The sequence below is a fragment of the Schistocerca americana genome, unplaced genomic scaffold (assembly GCF_021461395.2).
Source record: "Schistocerca americana isolate TAMUIC-IGC-003095 unplaced genomic scaffold, iqSchAmer2.1 HiC_scaffold_95, whole genome shotgun sequence".
Classification (NCBI taxonomy): domain Eukaryota; kingdom Metazoa; phylum Arthropoda; class Insecta; order Orthoptera; family Acrididae; genus Schistocerca; species Schistocerca americana.
This window is the reverse complement of record NW_025726730.1, coordinates 76,341-91,687: the sequence shown is the minus strand read 5'-3', so window position 1 is coordinate 91,687 and position 15,347 is coordinate 76,341. Positions and strand designations below refer to the sequence as shown.

The window sequence follows — 15,347 nt, the reverse complement described above, 5'->3', positions numbered from 1 at the left end:
TGGACCTTCCGCCAGACGTCCAGGAATTAATCCGCACAAAACGTCGATTTCGTCGCCGGTGGCAACGCCTCCGCGACCCAGTCGACAAGCGGATTTGGCAAGCATTAGCTCAAGAGCTTCGAGCTCGATTACAAGAGGTCCACGATCAAACATGGAATCGGCGCCTCCGTGACGCCGCTGACCGCCCCGACCGTCTATGGCGCATAGTAAAAGAGACCACATCCACTCCTCCTCCTTCTCAGCCCCTCCATGGTCCCCAAGGCCTGGTGTACTCACCTCAGGACAAGGCGGAGGCCCTCGCACATACCCTCGAGCGCCAATTTCGCCTAAACGAGGTCGACGACGACGAAGGTGACGCCCACGAGACCCGCGTCCATCGCCGGGTCCGTCAGCTCCTTCGCCGTCATACTGACACCATCTTTCCACCGGTCACTCTACCGGAGGTGGCGACATACATCAGCAACATACCATCCCGAAAAGCCCCCGGTCCCGATGGTATCCGGCCGGCCCTCCTTCACCACCTCTCTCCAACTGCGCTTTCCTATCTGGTCAATCTATACAATAGCTGCCTTTCTTACAACTACTTCCCTCCTGTATGGAAGCTGGCCCGTGTCATTGCCCTCCCGAAACCTCGAAAAGATCCACTCTTCCCACAGAACTACCGCCCCATTTCCCTCCTCAACTTCCTTGGCAAGATTCTCGAACGTATTATCCTCTCCCACCTCCAATCCTTTCTCGACGCACACTCAGTCCTCATTCCACAACAGTTTGGGTTTCGGGCGGGCCATGGCACGGTCCACCAACTCATCCGCCTCCACGACACCATCCGTACAGCGCAACTGGAGCGCAAAAGTACAGGCATGGTCCTGCTGGACATAGAAAAAGCGTTTGACAGAGTATGGCACGACGGTTTACTATATAAACTTGCAGAATACGGCTGCCCTCTCCACATAATTCACATTCTCAAACGCTTCTTAACCAGGCGTTCCTTTTATGTCATGCAAGGCCGAAACCGAAGCTCAATCCGGCCCGTGGAAGCTGGTGTACCTCAGGGGTCTTTACTCTCCCCAATTCTGTACGCAGTATACACAAATGACATCCCATCCCGTGTCAACAACCATCTCGCGTTATACGCGGATGACACTGCAGTATTCAACTCGCACCGAAACCTCCAATTTATCGCTCTGAACCTCACACGTCACCTAGAACAGATCACTCAATGGAGCAACATATGGAAAATAAAAATTAATGCCGACAAGACACAGGCCATCCTCTTTACAAACAAACGAACGCCGCCGGCTCGCCTGGTAGAGCTGGAAGGCCGACGCATACCATGGTCTCAGACAGTAACCTGCCTTGGTCTCACCTTCGACAGCCGCCTCACATGGAAACCCCATGTTGATGGCGTCTGCCACAAGGCTTACGGAATGACACACAAACTCTACCCTCTGTTGAAGAGCCCAGGCCTTTCGACACAATCTAAGCTACTCATCTGGACGTCCTGTGTCCTCTCACTCCTACTATATGGCTGTGAACTGTGGGGACTAGCAGCTGACACACATGTTCTCCAGGTACAAATAGTACAAAGCAAATCACTTAGGATCATATCAAACGCTCCACGATATGTCTCCAACAACGATATCCGTAGACTTCTCCACATTCCTCCGCTGGTCCAGCAAATTCGCCTTCGCGCCTCAAACACCCTCGCCTTCCTACAAAATTCACCACATGATCACCTCACAGTCCTTCGTCGTCCTGTTGGAGATATTCCCTACGCCCATCCGACGCTGATACTCCAGCGCCGATACCGTACCAACTGACGGTTTCACCGCAGTTGGGTCACTCCTGATCTTTTAACCTATCAATTTTTACCATTTATACCGACCTAGAAACATAACAAAGCCATTTCGAACCTAATCACTCATTCTGAAGGCAGGCCAAGAGCGATCCTTCAGCACATAAGCGGACGAAAGTCCCGTCAAGTTTTGCCGTGCCGTGCCGGCGGGTGCCACTGTGTGGGGAGACGCTGACTAGAGCGGAGCGCTTGGTACTGGTGTTGCTGCTGCCGTACGTTGGTTCGAGATGCCGCCCAAGACTAGCGGGAAGGCCGCCAAGAAGGCTGGCAAGGCGCAGAAGAACATTTCGAAGGGCGACAAGAAGAAGAAGCGCAAGAGGAAGGAGAGCTATGCCATCTACATCTACAAGGTGCTGAAGCAGGTGCACCCTGACACGGGCATCTCGTCGAAGGCGATGAGCATCATGAACAGCTTCGTGAACGACATTTTCGAGCGCATTGCGGCCGAGGCTTCTCGGCTGGCGCACTACAACAAGCGCTCGACCATCACGTCCCGCGAGATCCAGACCGCTGTGCGGCTGTTGCTGCCTGGCGAGCTGGCCAAGCACGCCGTGAGCGAGGGCACGAAGGCGGTGACCAAGTACACGAGCTCCAAGTAAGGAGGTGGCTCTGGAATGGAAGGAAGGATGGAGAAGGCTCCTCCGTTGCGAGAGCGGCAAAACGGCCCTTTTCAGGGCCACCAACTTGCCTTTTGCGGGAAGGGCGGAATTGTTGTTGTTGTTTGTGTGGACGGCTGTGATGTATGTGTGCATTTTGATTGTGGGTGGGGGGGCGCGTCAAAGCGTGTTGCGCGGGGTACGGCCACGAGGTTGGTCGCCGTGGCGTGGAATGGTGGCACGCCTCGTTGGCGTGGTTTTTGACCCATTGGTGTTGTTGGTGTGTGTGTGTGTGTTACCCGTCTGCGAGGGGGGACTGTGCGATCGGCGACTTTTGTGTCACCGTAACGACGGCCGTTTGCGGGTTTGTTTTTTTGCACATCATACATGGCGAGGGTGAAATGTGAAATGTTTTTGTTTGGTTGTTTTTTTTTTTTTTTGCCGCCCACTATTCCCTTTGCTGTACGCCGAGTTTGACAATGGTGCGACGTAACTGCAGCGTGGAGGTGTGTGAGTGACGTTGAAATGAACGTGCCATTAAGACGCATTGTTGTTGTATTGTACTGTACGTGTACGGCGAACACGCACGATGATGTACCATTCGACTCTGATGTTTGATAGCCGTGTCTGACTGATTGCGTACGACGCACGCACACCGATGTCGTCATTCAAGATGCACGCGTGTCCAGTGCAGTACAGTAAGCGCGACGCTAGACGACGACGGCGGCGGCGGCGGCGGCGGCGGCGGTCGTTTGTTTGGCGAATGTCTGTACACGTGTTTGTCTGTGTCCATCCGGTGCGTATTTGTTTGTTTGAAAGTGTTTTGTGTGTCGGTGACGTGGTCCGATCCGTCGCCCCCTGAGTAACTGTCGATCGGCGCGATAGACGGGCGTCACGCAACTGAACCGAAGTCTTGGGCACACCCGTCATACTGTTGTACACCGTCGCGCTGAGAACGGTAACGAAAGGTTGACTTTGATCGGTCGAATGTCTGGGCAGAACGTGAGGAATGAGGCAAGAGTGCAAGGAGGGGGGGCAAAAGAGAGAGGAAGGGAAAAAGGGGAGAAACGCATTCGTAGAGCAACGGAACGTTCCCGTGTCGGAGGCGTATTGGAGCCGCACTGAAATGCGTTTAACGGCGGCGCGGCTGCAAGTGTCTGCCGTGGTGAACGTTACCTTTGACGGCTGCATTGGGCTTTGCCTTTGCTTTTGCTTTCGCTTTCGCTTTCCCGGATGTACGTAACGTTTGTTGATATGGTTCTGAGGAAGAGTGTATGACAGTGCCGTGCCGTCCATGTTCGTGTGCCCTCCCATTGTGTGTATGCTATTGTCTGTGTACGTGAATGATGTATGTAGGTGTTAGTGGACATGTTTTACCATTGGGGGGAAATGGATCGTCGATAGTTGCCGTCACTCTGTCACGGTCGAGATGACGCACCCTCCGTACAGAAAGGTGTCGAGAAAGTGAGTGTGTGTGTGCGTGCGTCCGTGAATTGGCAGTGTTTGGAGGTGGGCGTGCCCTGCATGTGGCCCGGAAGGCTGTTCGTTAGGCGGTAGTGTTGTGTGGACAGGGGAGGGGCATGCGTAACGCTGCTGGCATGGCATTTCGGGAGATGGGAGGGGGCAAACGAGGAGCGGCGGCCAAAGACGGGACGGGGAGGGGCGCGGTGTGGGTGGCTTGCGCCTGTGCTCGGCGTTGTGGTTTGTGCAAAAGAGGAGGAGAAAAACAATGTGAGTTGCCAGGGAGGGGAGCGGTGTTGTGTTGTGGTTGTCGTGGTGTAGCCGCAGACGCGGCTGTCAGTGAACGTGGCGAGACGGACGGATGCGCGGAGGGGCGGGGGCGGCGCATTTCGCCGGTGCCGTGCCATGCCTGAAAGCCGCGTGGTCGCTGTGTTGTTGGTGGCGTGGGGGCGAGGAGAGTACCGTACGGGTGTGCTTGTGCGCCGGAAATGGCACACTGCGCCCGCCCGTCTTGGAGGCTGATGGCTGTGGTGTGGAAATGGGGCGCGGTGATGTTGAAGCAGTTGAAGAACAGAAAAGAAACCAAGAAAACGGAAGGCGTGATGCGGCGGTGGTGGTGAGAGCGGGAAAAACAAAACAAAAAAAAAAGAAGGAAAAACAACGAGAAAACAAAAAGTCTATCAATATTAAAATGGAAATGGACCCAGGTATAACCTCCCTGCACAAATAGCAGAGAGTCCGATGATAATAAAAATGTGCCAGAATGTTAACGTCCCTACAAAACAAACCCAACGATAATATTAATGAAAGAGTGAACCGTATGTAACATTGCAACAGACATAATGAAACCTGATAAATTGTATAAGGGCAGCAGCGTTGACCTTTGGCCCTGTATTCAGAATAAAAAGAGCCAAAGATCGTTACCCCAATGAAAAAGACACTGAAACACGTATGTAACATAGTAGCGATGGCGAGACATTGTAGCATCTGTGACCAGAGAGTTTGCGCTGGACTGCGCGAGTGTTGCGAGCGGTTCTCAGTCAGTCAGTAGTCGTTGCGAGTCCGTAGCTATGTGTAGTTGAGGGCTGTACTCTGTCAGTAGTCGTCGCGTGCAGTACGCTAATAGTCGTCATGCAGAGCGGTCGGTCAGTAGTAGCAGCCGAGCGCGGTTGTGTGATGTAGGCGGTCGGCAACACTGGTCAAGATGGTGAATAAGGTATACTGTTAATTAATATAATCATTAGATAATGAAACATTGTATTTATTGTAATTATTCTCCAACAAGTTCCCCAATAATAATTTTTATTTCAAAAGCATTTTTCAAACATTTAATTGTTTATTGAACTAAAGAGTTCGTTGCACTTCACATTTCATTCCACTTCTTTGAAGAAAAATGTCACTAAAATCACAAAAAAAGAGAATATTATTATTTGCAATGCAGTTCCTCCAAGCGCTGCGCAACAACCAGAGCAGAAATGTGACATCCATTTATTCGGAGGTAAGACTTTAATTCTGATTGTTTTGCACAGGGCCAAAGACCGATATTTCGGTTTAATTGAAGTTTCTTGTCACTGAACGGACTTTTTTAAATGTTGTGTGAAGACTTTATATTTGAGTCAGATTGCGAATTTCACATTTTTGTTGCCATTTTCAATACCTCTCATTGTGGGCGAGGTTACAATTAGCGCAATGTCCATTAGCATCCGTAAATAACATTGTCCATTATTTTAAATTTTGCTGGGAGGTTACAACACACACACACACACACAAAAAAAAAAAAAAAAAAAAAAAAAAAAACAAAAAAAAACAAAAAAATTGCATTTATATCCGCTCCTCAATTGTAGATACCCCTTACACAGCTGTGTGCAATGAATGAGTGCTGGCTGGTAATTAATTGCACTCCTTGGAGGGAAATGCCATAGGAAGTAGTCTTTAAAAAGTGAATGTTTTTCGTTAAGAGACAAAAGTTACTTTAGAAAAAAAGTAATAGTGGGGCTTTTGTTGTTGAACAAAATAAGTACAATGAACATACGTTATCAGATTTGCGCAATGCAGCGTCACACCACCTTTTGATTATAACACAATAGACTATACATCGTCCCGAACCGTGACCAGAGTCGCGAGACGAGCAGAGCACGCCGCCGACGCCCGCTCAGTACAACCGTCCACCCGCTACTACTGTCGACCGACTACTACCTCTCCCGACTCGCGCTACAATATATATATAACAACTGTTCCTGGCGACCCGGTGCGTGCCACTACTGTCGTCTGGCGCGGTCCAAGCGCCGACTAGCAGCGATAAAGAACTCTCTGGTCAGACAGAGATGCTGTCATGCCTCGCCATCGCTCTGGTAATGAATACATACGTGTTGCAGCGTGCGTACCACCGGAACACGCAGTGGCGGAGCCAAAGACTGTGTTGTCGAGGTCGAGTGCGAGCGGGAAGAGAGGCAGCGTCGGCACGGAGATGCAAGCGAGCGCGAGACGCACGGGGGCTGCGGCGTGGCGCGTTTGCGGTCGGCGCCTTTGGTGGCAACGGCCGGGACAAGCAGCGGTGTATGGTGTGGTGCGGGGCGGACAGGGGCGGCGGTGGACGGGGAGGAGGCGGCGCGACGACGGCATGGGGGCGAAAACGGGACGGGGGACGGCGGATGTTGAGAGGCGTCACGCGCGGACAGGACACAGACACAGAGACACACAGATTGGAAAGGGAGGGTGCGCGGTAGTAGTTGGGAATGTGCGTACCGTGCGGGATGGGAGTGGGCGAGGAACACGGTCGTGGCCCCTGTTTTGGGTGCGTGTGATGACGTCGGTGTGTTGTGGGAAGGGAAGGTGCTGTGGCGGCGGCGCGTAATGGGCGTAGGCCGAAAAGAGAAAGGAACGTGGGCAGTGTGTTGGCAAGCGTCGGTTCGACTGCGACGTTGATGGGCAGGGCAGGGCAGGGCAGGGCAGGGCAGGGCAAGGTTAATGGTGGTAGGAGTAGGCGTGTGGGCGCAAAAAAATCTGCCGCTGCAGCGCGGTGCCGTAACCGCCATGGCGGGAAGGAGAGAGGGCCAAAGAAAGAAAGAAAGAAAGAAGAAAACAAAAAAAAAAAAAAAAAAGGAGGGGGGGGCGAAAGTGGAGAGGCGGTGGTGTGAGAAGGGCGGGGGCGGAAGGAAGGCAGGAAGGACAAGAGGCGAGGCGACGGCTTGCTTTGTGTATCGGTCGGTCTCTGGCTATGCTTCGTTTTCTGCAGCAGGGTCGGTGCGCGGCGTGGCTCGCGGCAGTGGGAACGCCTGGTGGCTGGACGGCCAGCAATGCGGTTGGATGGGCGGCCACAGCACCGCACCTGTGCCCGAGGAGGAGACGCTGGCGGCGGGCCCTGAGGTGAGGCCGGCTCGGCTGGGGCTGTGGATGTGTAGGTGTGCGCCGCTGCTGCAACAACGAGTAAAACGCGAGAAGAAGGGATGGCGGTAGAGAGAGAAAAAAAAAAAACAAAAGGTCGTGTTGTGTTGATGCGCAGGCAGACGCGTACAGAGGGACGAGCCCGGTCTGCAGCAGGGTGTGGCCGTGCCGAGTGCAGAGCAGCGGCGGCTCGGTTCGGTTCGGCCCGGCCCGGCGGGCCGCGCTGTTGTCGCGGACGTGAGCGCCCCCTGGCGGGTGGCCGGAGGCGGCGCGGCGTGTTGGACGTGTGGCTGGTGGCAGTGCACAATTTGCGAGTGGCTGGCGGTGCGGTGTGGTGTGGCGTGGCGGTTGGCGCGTCGGGCGGCGGAGAGGTATGTGTTGCGGGCGCCCTTTGCTGCGCTGCGTCGTTGCGTGTGCCGTACAGGGCGGGCGCTTGTCGACTGTGTGGGCGGTGTGGCGAATTGGCGTGAAAACGGCTGCCGAGAGGTGTGTGGTAGCGAGCCGGTCGGTGGTGTCAGTGCGAAGGGGAATGTGCGTGCGTGTTTGGCGGTGTCGGTGTGCTTTTTGCGGCGTGAGAGTGGGAATTAGTGGGGCCGGCTGTTGTGTTGGTTCCTTGTGTCTTGTGTCGCGTAGCTTGATGGCAACGTGGAAGGACGCCGGTTTCGTTTTCGTTTCGAGCCTTGCGTGTGGTTGTCGACGTTGACTGGTTGGCGTGTGCCGATGCACGTGCATGTGTGGGTCGCGAGTGCGTTTTTGGCTGGCTGTGTGTGTGTGTGTGTGTGTGTGTGTGTGTGTGTGTGTTTTGGGGGGGAAGGGGGAGGCGGTGGTGAAAGTGCAGTCGTCGGGTGGGGCTGGGGCTGTGCGTCGTGGCGGAAAGGTGGTAGGTTGCGGGAAGCGAGCCCGTCGTTGACGGTGTCGCGTGAGTTGTGAATCGAGTGGGGCGCGGGGCGCGGGGCGCGGGACAGGAGCAGCGTGCCGCTGCGTCGTGGTCGTCAGCAGAGGCTGTGCGTGTGCTTGTCCTTTTTGTGGGCGGTTCGGTTCGTGCGAGGCGTTTTTGTTTTGTGTTGCCCTAGTTGTTAGTTTATTTTGTTTGTGTTTGTTATTTTGAGACGACGACTGGTTGGTGGCGTGCGCGCGAAGTGGCGGTGTGCGCTTCCCGTGTCGTTTGTGTTGTTTGGTTTTTTTGTTTTTGTGTGTTTTTTTTTTTTTTTTTTTTTTTTTTTTTTTTTTTTTTTTTTTGCACTGGGCCCCGGTGGGTGGGTGCGTGTGTGTCGATTGCCGGCTGGCGAAAGGTGCGCCATCGGCGGGGTGGGTCGCCGGCACAAGTAGAGGCGGCGGCGTTGTTGTTGCTGTTGTTGTGTGGTGTTTGTTTTGTTCGGCTGTGTCGGCGAGCTGTGTTGCGGTGCGTGTGAATGGTGGTGCAAAAGTGCTGGCGTTGGGGCTGCGACTGCGACGGCGGCGAGCCGCGGGCGCGCCATTGATAGTGATGTTGTGAACAGCGGCTGTGTACGGTAGTGGTGTTGTTGTAGCACGACGTGCATCCGGGCCGGCGCGGAAAGCGCAGTTGCGGGCGGTTGCCCTTCGGTGCCAGCCATGTCGCGTGAGCGGCGGGTTGCTCTGGTGTCGACACGTGGTGCTCTGGGTTGTTGTGTGGTGCCCTTTGGCCGGTGGGGGTGGTTCGCGTGTGTCTCGTTCGCGCTCGGTGTCTGGTCGTGGTCGTGCTGCTCCCCCGTCTGTCGGCGGTTTCCGACGTCGTCTGTACGTTTTTGTTCGTTTGCGGCGTGCGTGCCGACGTCGTCCCGTCGCGACCTTTCAACCGAAAGTGTGGCGCCCGAAGGTGAACGAACGTAACCCTGACCTCGGCGCTTTACGCTGAGCCGAGCGAACCGAACCGAACCTAACCTGTGGTGTGGCGAGGTGAGCTCAGCCTGTGAGCCCCTAACGTCTACGTAAGGTAAGCTGTCCGGCTCACGCCTCACGTTTGAACGCTTTTTTAACCTACGTTTGACGCTTCTTAACCTAGCACTGACCCCTTAACCTAACGTGTAACCTAACCTAACCTAACCTCTGACGCCTGACGTGTTTGAATGCTTAACCTAAGTTTGACGCTTAACCTAACCCAAGTCCCCTTAACCTAACCCACGTCCACCTAACCTAACCTAACGTAGACGTGTAAACGTAATGTGTAACGCGTAACGTGTAAGGTCGGCTGTCGTGTGTGCTTGACGGCAGATTGGGTTGGTCTGTAGATTCGGATTGCGGTTTGCCTCGGTCGAGGGGTTGGGTCGGAAGCGGCGAGGGGCGGCGGCGCCTGTTGCGCAGGCGGCGTCCGTTTGCGGCGGGCAATTGGTGAGAAACGGCTGTGAATGTTGGCCGGCGAGAGGAGGAGGACGGCGCGCGATGTGGCCCGACGGCTGCGGGCCGATCGGGAAACGGCGGGAGGGCGACGGAAGGCGATGGGGCGGCGGAGGCGCGTTTGCACGGCCGTCATCGCCGCACGCCTCGGCTTGTGTGGCTGTGGCGCCGGCCGCGCTGGCCGGGCTGCCGCGGCGACGGTGTGGGAGTTTTGCCGAAGGTTTGGCCATTGTGGCGGGTCGTCGGCTGGGGCTGTGGGGGCGGCATTTGGGCGGGGGCGGCGATTCTCGGCGGGCCGACCCAGGCTGTAGCGCGCGGTAGCTGCAGTTTGGCCGTGGTTTGCGGCGCTGCCGTGGCGACTGGTTGGCGACTGTGGTGTGGCTGTGTGTAGCCCCATCCTCGGTGGTTTGAAAGGCGCGGGCGGTTGTGGCGCAGGTTTGGGGCTGCTCCGCACAGGCTGTCGGACGTTGGGCGGTAGCAAGCGCTCCGTCCACTTTCTTATGGCTAAGTTTTACAGCTATTTTATTGCAGGATTTACTTGTTAGCATTGCCTGCTTCTTCTGGGGAACATGTGTGAAAATTTGGTCATCTTTATTGAGCAGTGTCTTGTGTGTTTGTGGGACGGGAGTGTGACTTTCTTGTTTTTGCGGAGTTTTTTATTTTTACTTTTTGGAGCTTTTTTACTGCGGAGCCCGTTTTTTCAGGCTGAGAGAGGTCATGTTTTAGGCTTCTTGCTTCATCAGCGGTCAAGTAATGCTATCGGTCTTCTGTATTTGTCCCTCGCCGGTTGTGGTTCCGTCAATTGTCTAATGAGTGGGTTATCTGCGTCATGTGCACGGTCGTAAAATCTTCGTGCTTGGTCCTTATGTCTCTGTAGTACTTCTTTTTCGTCCGCGGCGTCTTGTAGAAATCGATGTGGAAATTGCGAATGAACATGAAAAACTCGTCGTAGGATTTTGTTTTGTAGTGACTGTAGTCTCTGAATGTGGGTCTTTGCCGCACATCCCCATACTTCACTGGCATAATCCATTACCGGTCTGATGTACATCCTAAAAATCAGGAGGCCGTTTTCAATGGATAAGTCGGAAGTCTCATTGATGAGTGGATACAATGCGCCGAGTCGTTGGTTGATTTTTGCTCTGACGTCGTCAATTTGTAGTTTCCATGTTAGTCGTTTGTCGAGAATGACGCCGAGATACCGCGCTGATGTGTCCCACGGCAGCTGCGTGTTGTAAAGTCGGAGGTGACGAGCTGGCATTGTCTTCTTCCTAGTGAAAATCACCGCCTGTGTCTTCGTCGGGTTGAATGTTATCCGCCATTTTGCTGCCCATTGTTCAAGTGAATTCAGTGCGCTCTGCAACCGCGGCACCAAAACTTCTCTCCAGCGGCTGCGTGTGTAGATTACAGTGTCATCGGCGTAGATTGCTTTTTCTACTCGTGGTTGCGTCGGTATGTCGGTCGTGAATAGTGAGTAGAGGATCGGCCCAAGGACCGATCCTTGGGGTACCCCGGCGTTGATTTGTCGTGGCGTCGATAGTGCGTCATCCATCCTGACAGCGAAAGTACGTCCTTGCAGGTATGAGGCGAGTAGGCGAATGAATGGTTTCGGAAAGTGCAGGTGATGAAGTTTCCAGATGAGTCCTTTATGCCATACTGTGTCGAACGCTTTGGTCACATCAAGAAGGACTGCACCACAAAATTCTTTTCGATTGAATGCTTCAATGATGTAATGTACTACTCGGAGAATTTGTTGTGTTGTGCTGTGGCCACTGCGAAATCCAAATTGTTCTTGCGGTAAAGCTTCTGTTCTGGTGATGACGTTCTGGAGTCGTGCAAGAAATATGCGTTCGAACAGTTTACTGATGTGTGGTAACAGGCTGATTGGTCGATAGTTCTGCGGATGACGTCTGTCTTTTCCAGGTTTAGGTACGGCGACTACTATTGAATGTTTCCACTGTGATGGATATGTAGATGAGGTGAAAATCCAGTTGAAGATGGCTGCAAGTCGTACGATCGCTGTCCACGGGAGTTGTTTGAGTACACGACCTTGTATGTCGTCAACGCCGGGGGCCTTGTTCGGCGGTAGCATCCGTATGGCAGCCTGAACTTCTCTTGCGGTGGTAGGTGTTATTTCGTTTTCCTCTTCGTCTTCGTCGTCATCATACGTGCGGAGTAGTTCGTCAGCCTCTCTTTCAATTCGTTCGACTCTCTGTTGGTCAACTCTGTCATTTTGCGGTTGAAAGTTCTGTTCAAAAGTGTCAGCGAGCATGTTGGCCTTGTCTTCCGGTCTGTATGCGGTCCTGTCTTGTGTCTGGAGCGGCGGTATTGTGGTCCTGCGATTTGTGAAGAATTTTATCATGTGCCAATGCATAGGATCGGGTGTGAAGGCGCGTAGTTTAGCTGCCCACTGCTGGTTTCTGTAGTCGATGAGTGCTGCCTTAATTTCGCGTCGTAACTGGTTAATTTGTCTCTTGAGCTGCGGATTTCGTGTTAGTCGCCATTCTCTGCATAGTCTGTTGCGCCGTCGTATTGAATCGAGAATGTGTTGCGGCAGTCCTGGTGTCGGTAAATGCGGCGGCTTAGGTGGCGGTGTCGAAAGATTCAATGCTTCTGTGATGGTGTCGGTGAATGCAGTGATCGATTGTTCAGTGATGTCGTCTTCGTCTTGAATTACATCTATTGAAAATGTGACATGTTCACGGAATGAGTCCCAGTTCGTGCGTCGTAGATTTAGGCGGCCTGGGTGCTGTACAGGTGTGACGTGAAGGGTGAAAATGACGGGTAGATGATTTGAGTTTAGTGCATGCACTACTTCTGCGGACATGAAATGTGGAATGCCTTTAGTGATGGAGATGTCAATTATGTCAGGTCGGCCGCGTGATGGAAAACACGTCGGCTCGTCGGGGCCACAAACGTACGCATTGGCTTCTTCCGTTGCCTGCAATAGGAGGCGGCCACTCATATTTGTTACGAGAGAATTCCAGGCGGCATGTTTTGAATTCAGATCGCCGGCGATAAAAAGTCGGCCTGGCGTCCGTAACAATTCTCTTGCGTCATCAATGTCAAGAATGTGACGTGGACTGCGATAGACGGAGATGAATGTGATTGGCCCGTTTTGAGTCTCTACAATGATAGCTGTCGTTTCGATGTGGCGCGTGATTGGTGGAGGCGCTTCATGATGACTAATTGAACGGCGAATGAAAATAGCGGTGCCGCCGCCGTGCGTCAATCTGTCCGTCCTATAACACTTATAATTTGGAATGTTAGATCGAATCCCTGGCTTCAGAAAAGTCTCGTTCACTAGACAAATGTCTATGTTGTAGTCCGTAATAAACTGTCGCAGCTCAAGCACGTCATTAGTCAGATTGTCCGCATTGTACGTCATTATACGTAGATTATCGAGTCGTGGCAGCCTAGGCATGCTGCATGGTCACGTCTTTAGTTACTATTTGCGTTCTGCTGAGCGTCGCCTCAATGGTGGCGGCGATGGTTTGTGGCAGCTGCACAAGCGCTCTACTCACCTCTGCAAGGGTAGATGCAATTTGCGCAAGTAGTACCTGTAGATCAGGCTGTTCCGTCCTCGGTGGTGGTGACGGCTGTCTCCTTGCGTTTGCCGGCTGTGGTCCATAACTTGGCGGCACAGTTTGGCGCTGTGACGCCGGGATTGACGATGACGCGCGCGGCTGGAGGCCCTGTTTTAGGACTTCCGCTGCCGTGAGCTCTGTGCGCAGCCTGTTGGCGCGGTGCTGCATCGGCGTGGGCCAGCTGCTCTGGTCCACGGTCGGCGGTGGCGGCGGCGGTCGCTGCCGGCGCGTAGATGGCTTCAGCGGTGGTAGTCCTCTAAATCGTCGACTTGCCTCCTTGTGCTTGGGGCACGTTCGATAATTAGCGGGATGAGCCCCGCCACAGAGCCCACACGTCGGCGCCTCTTCTCGTGACCGCGTACATTCACGGCTGTCATGTCCCGCGCCGCATTTTACGCACACTGGTGGCATGGTGCAATAGCGGGCAACATGATTGAATCCTTGGCATCTGTAACATTGTATATGTCCGCGTGGTCTTCTCAGTCGTTCAACTTTCACTGAAAGATCGTAGATACGAGTGAGTTGAAAGATGCCGCGATGTTCGGTCGTATCCGGTAGTATCACAACACGGTGCCCAGTGAGTTGATTAGTTCCCGGCATCTTGTGATTCTCGATCACTGTAGCAACATATCCCAACTCTTCTAACTCTTCTTTAAGTTCTGCGTGTGTCACAGTCATCGGTATTCCTTTTATCAGCGTCTTTATCGTAGGTGGCCGGACCGCTGGCGTCGTGTACATGGGAATCCCTTCTTCCCCAAGCTTTCCCACGACGTTGACATAGTCTTCAGTTGTGTTTAATAGCAGCTTCAATGTCTCTCCGCCCGTCTGTCGCACTGTAAATGTCGCCTTACAGTTCGTCTTGAGCCACGTGTGCAGCTGCTTGTAAGACTCCTTGTACCGCAAGGTTATCGGCGGAATCCTCTTGGGTCCTGCAGGTGGTACTGGTGGAGCATCTGCTTCCATGTCATGGTCATTTTCGGGATCTGCAGGCGTGTTTTGCCGCCGCTGTTGTTCATCTCTCTGTCGCTGTTTCTCCACTAAATCATCATTTGCGGCGTCTAGTGACACTCCCGTCCCTCTTAGGGGCTCATACCGGTTAGTTACATCAAGTTCTCTGGCCACTATGAGCTGTTGATGCCGCGCCTGCTTCTTCCGTGGCGGAATCTGGAAGTCCGCTGCGGCTGTGCTGCCGTGGTCTTCGCGGCCGTCTGTAGAATGGCTACGGTCCCCTCGTCGGTGGTTTTTCGCTTCTCTCGAGGCTGTAGGAGACTCGGCAGGTTCGTCGTCCTCAGGTAGGTCCGGAGTAAAATCCATATCATGGTCCATATTCATCTCCGACGCGAGGGTACTAATACTTCCCCTCGCGCCGGGTCGGGTCATCGTAGACGTGCCGGCTGATGGCGGGGCGGTCGACGGAGCAAGCCCCGTCAAACCGCGGCCGGCCGGCACAGGTGTTCCTGGTGCATGAGCACCAGACTCACGAGCACGCAATCGCACATCCTCCCCTTCCGACATCACGATTTCGAGTGGTAGCAAGCGCGGGAGGCGCGGCGCGGCGGCGCGCAGAGTGGCGGCCGCTCTCTCGGCCGTCCGCGCCCGCCCGCGACACTGGCTGGGCCTTGTGATTCTCTGCTCTGCTGCTGTGCTGTGCTTGCGTGCCTGCCTGCCGTCCCGCTCGCTCTCGCTCTCGCTGTGTGTTACGCGCGTCGTCGAAATGGCAGATCAGGCGGCTACGAACGAGACTGCTGCGGCACCCGCCGCCACCGGCACTACGAAGAAGGCCAAGTCTGCGTCGTCTGCGAAGAAGCCGCGCGCCAAGCCTGCGCACCCGCGCACCTCTGAGATGGTGACGGCCGCCATCAAGAGTCTGAAGGAGCGCGGCGGGTCGTCGCTGCAGGCGATCAAGAAGTACATAGCCGCGCACTACAAGCTGGACGCGGAGAAGCTGGCGCCGTTTATCAAGAAGTACCTCAAGTCGGCCGTCGTGGCGGGCGAGCTGGTGCAGACGAAGGGGAAGGGCGCGTCCGGCTCGTTCAAGCTTGCCGGCGCCGGCGGCGGCGGGGGGGCGGCCGAGGGCGGCAAGGCTCGTGCTGGCGGTGCCAAGAAGAAGCG

The 15,347-nt window shown here is 54.4% G+C and overlaps 1 protein-coding gene across 1 annotated transcript; it reads right to left on the bottom strand.

Annotated features, from left to right (window-relative positions):
- Positions 1–326: 326 nt before the first annotated feature.
- LOC124592639 lies at positions 327–14,750 on the bottom strand. The gene is made up of 2 exons (XM_047131856.1): positions 13,173–14,750; positions 327–434 (listed from the first exon to the last, which is right to left on the bottom strand). Exons 1-2 carry the CDS (start codon positions 14,748–14,750, stop codon positions 327–329), a joined length of 1,686 nt encoding a protein of 561 aa, XP_046987812.1.
- Between the last annotated feature and the right edge of the window lie 597 nt (positions 14,751–15,347).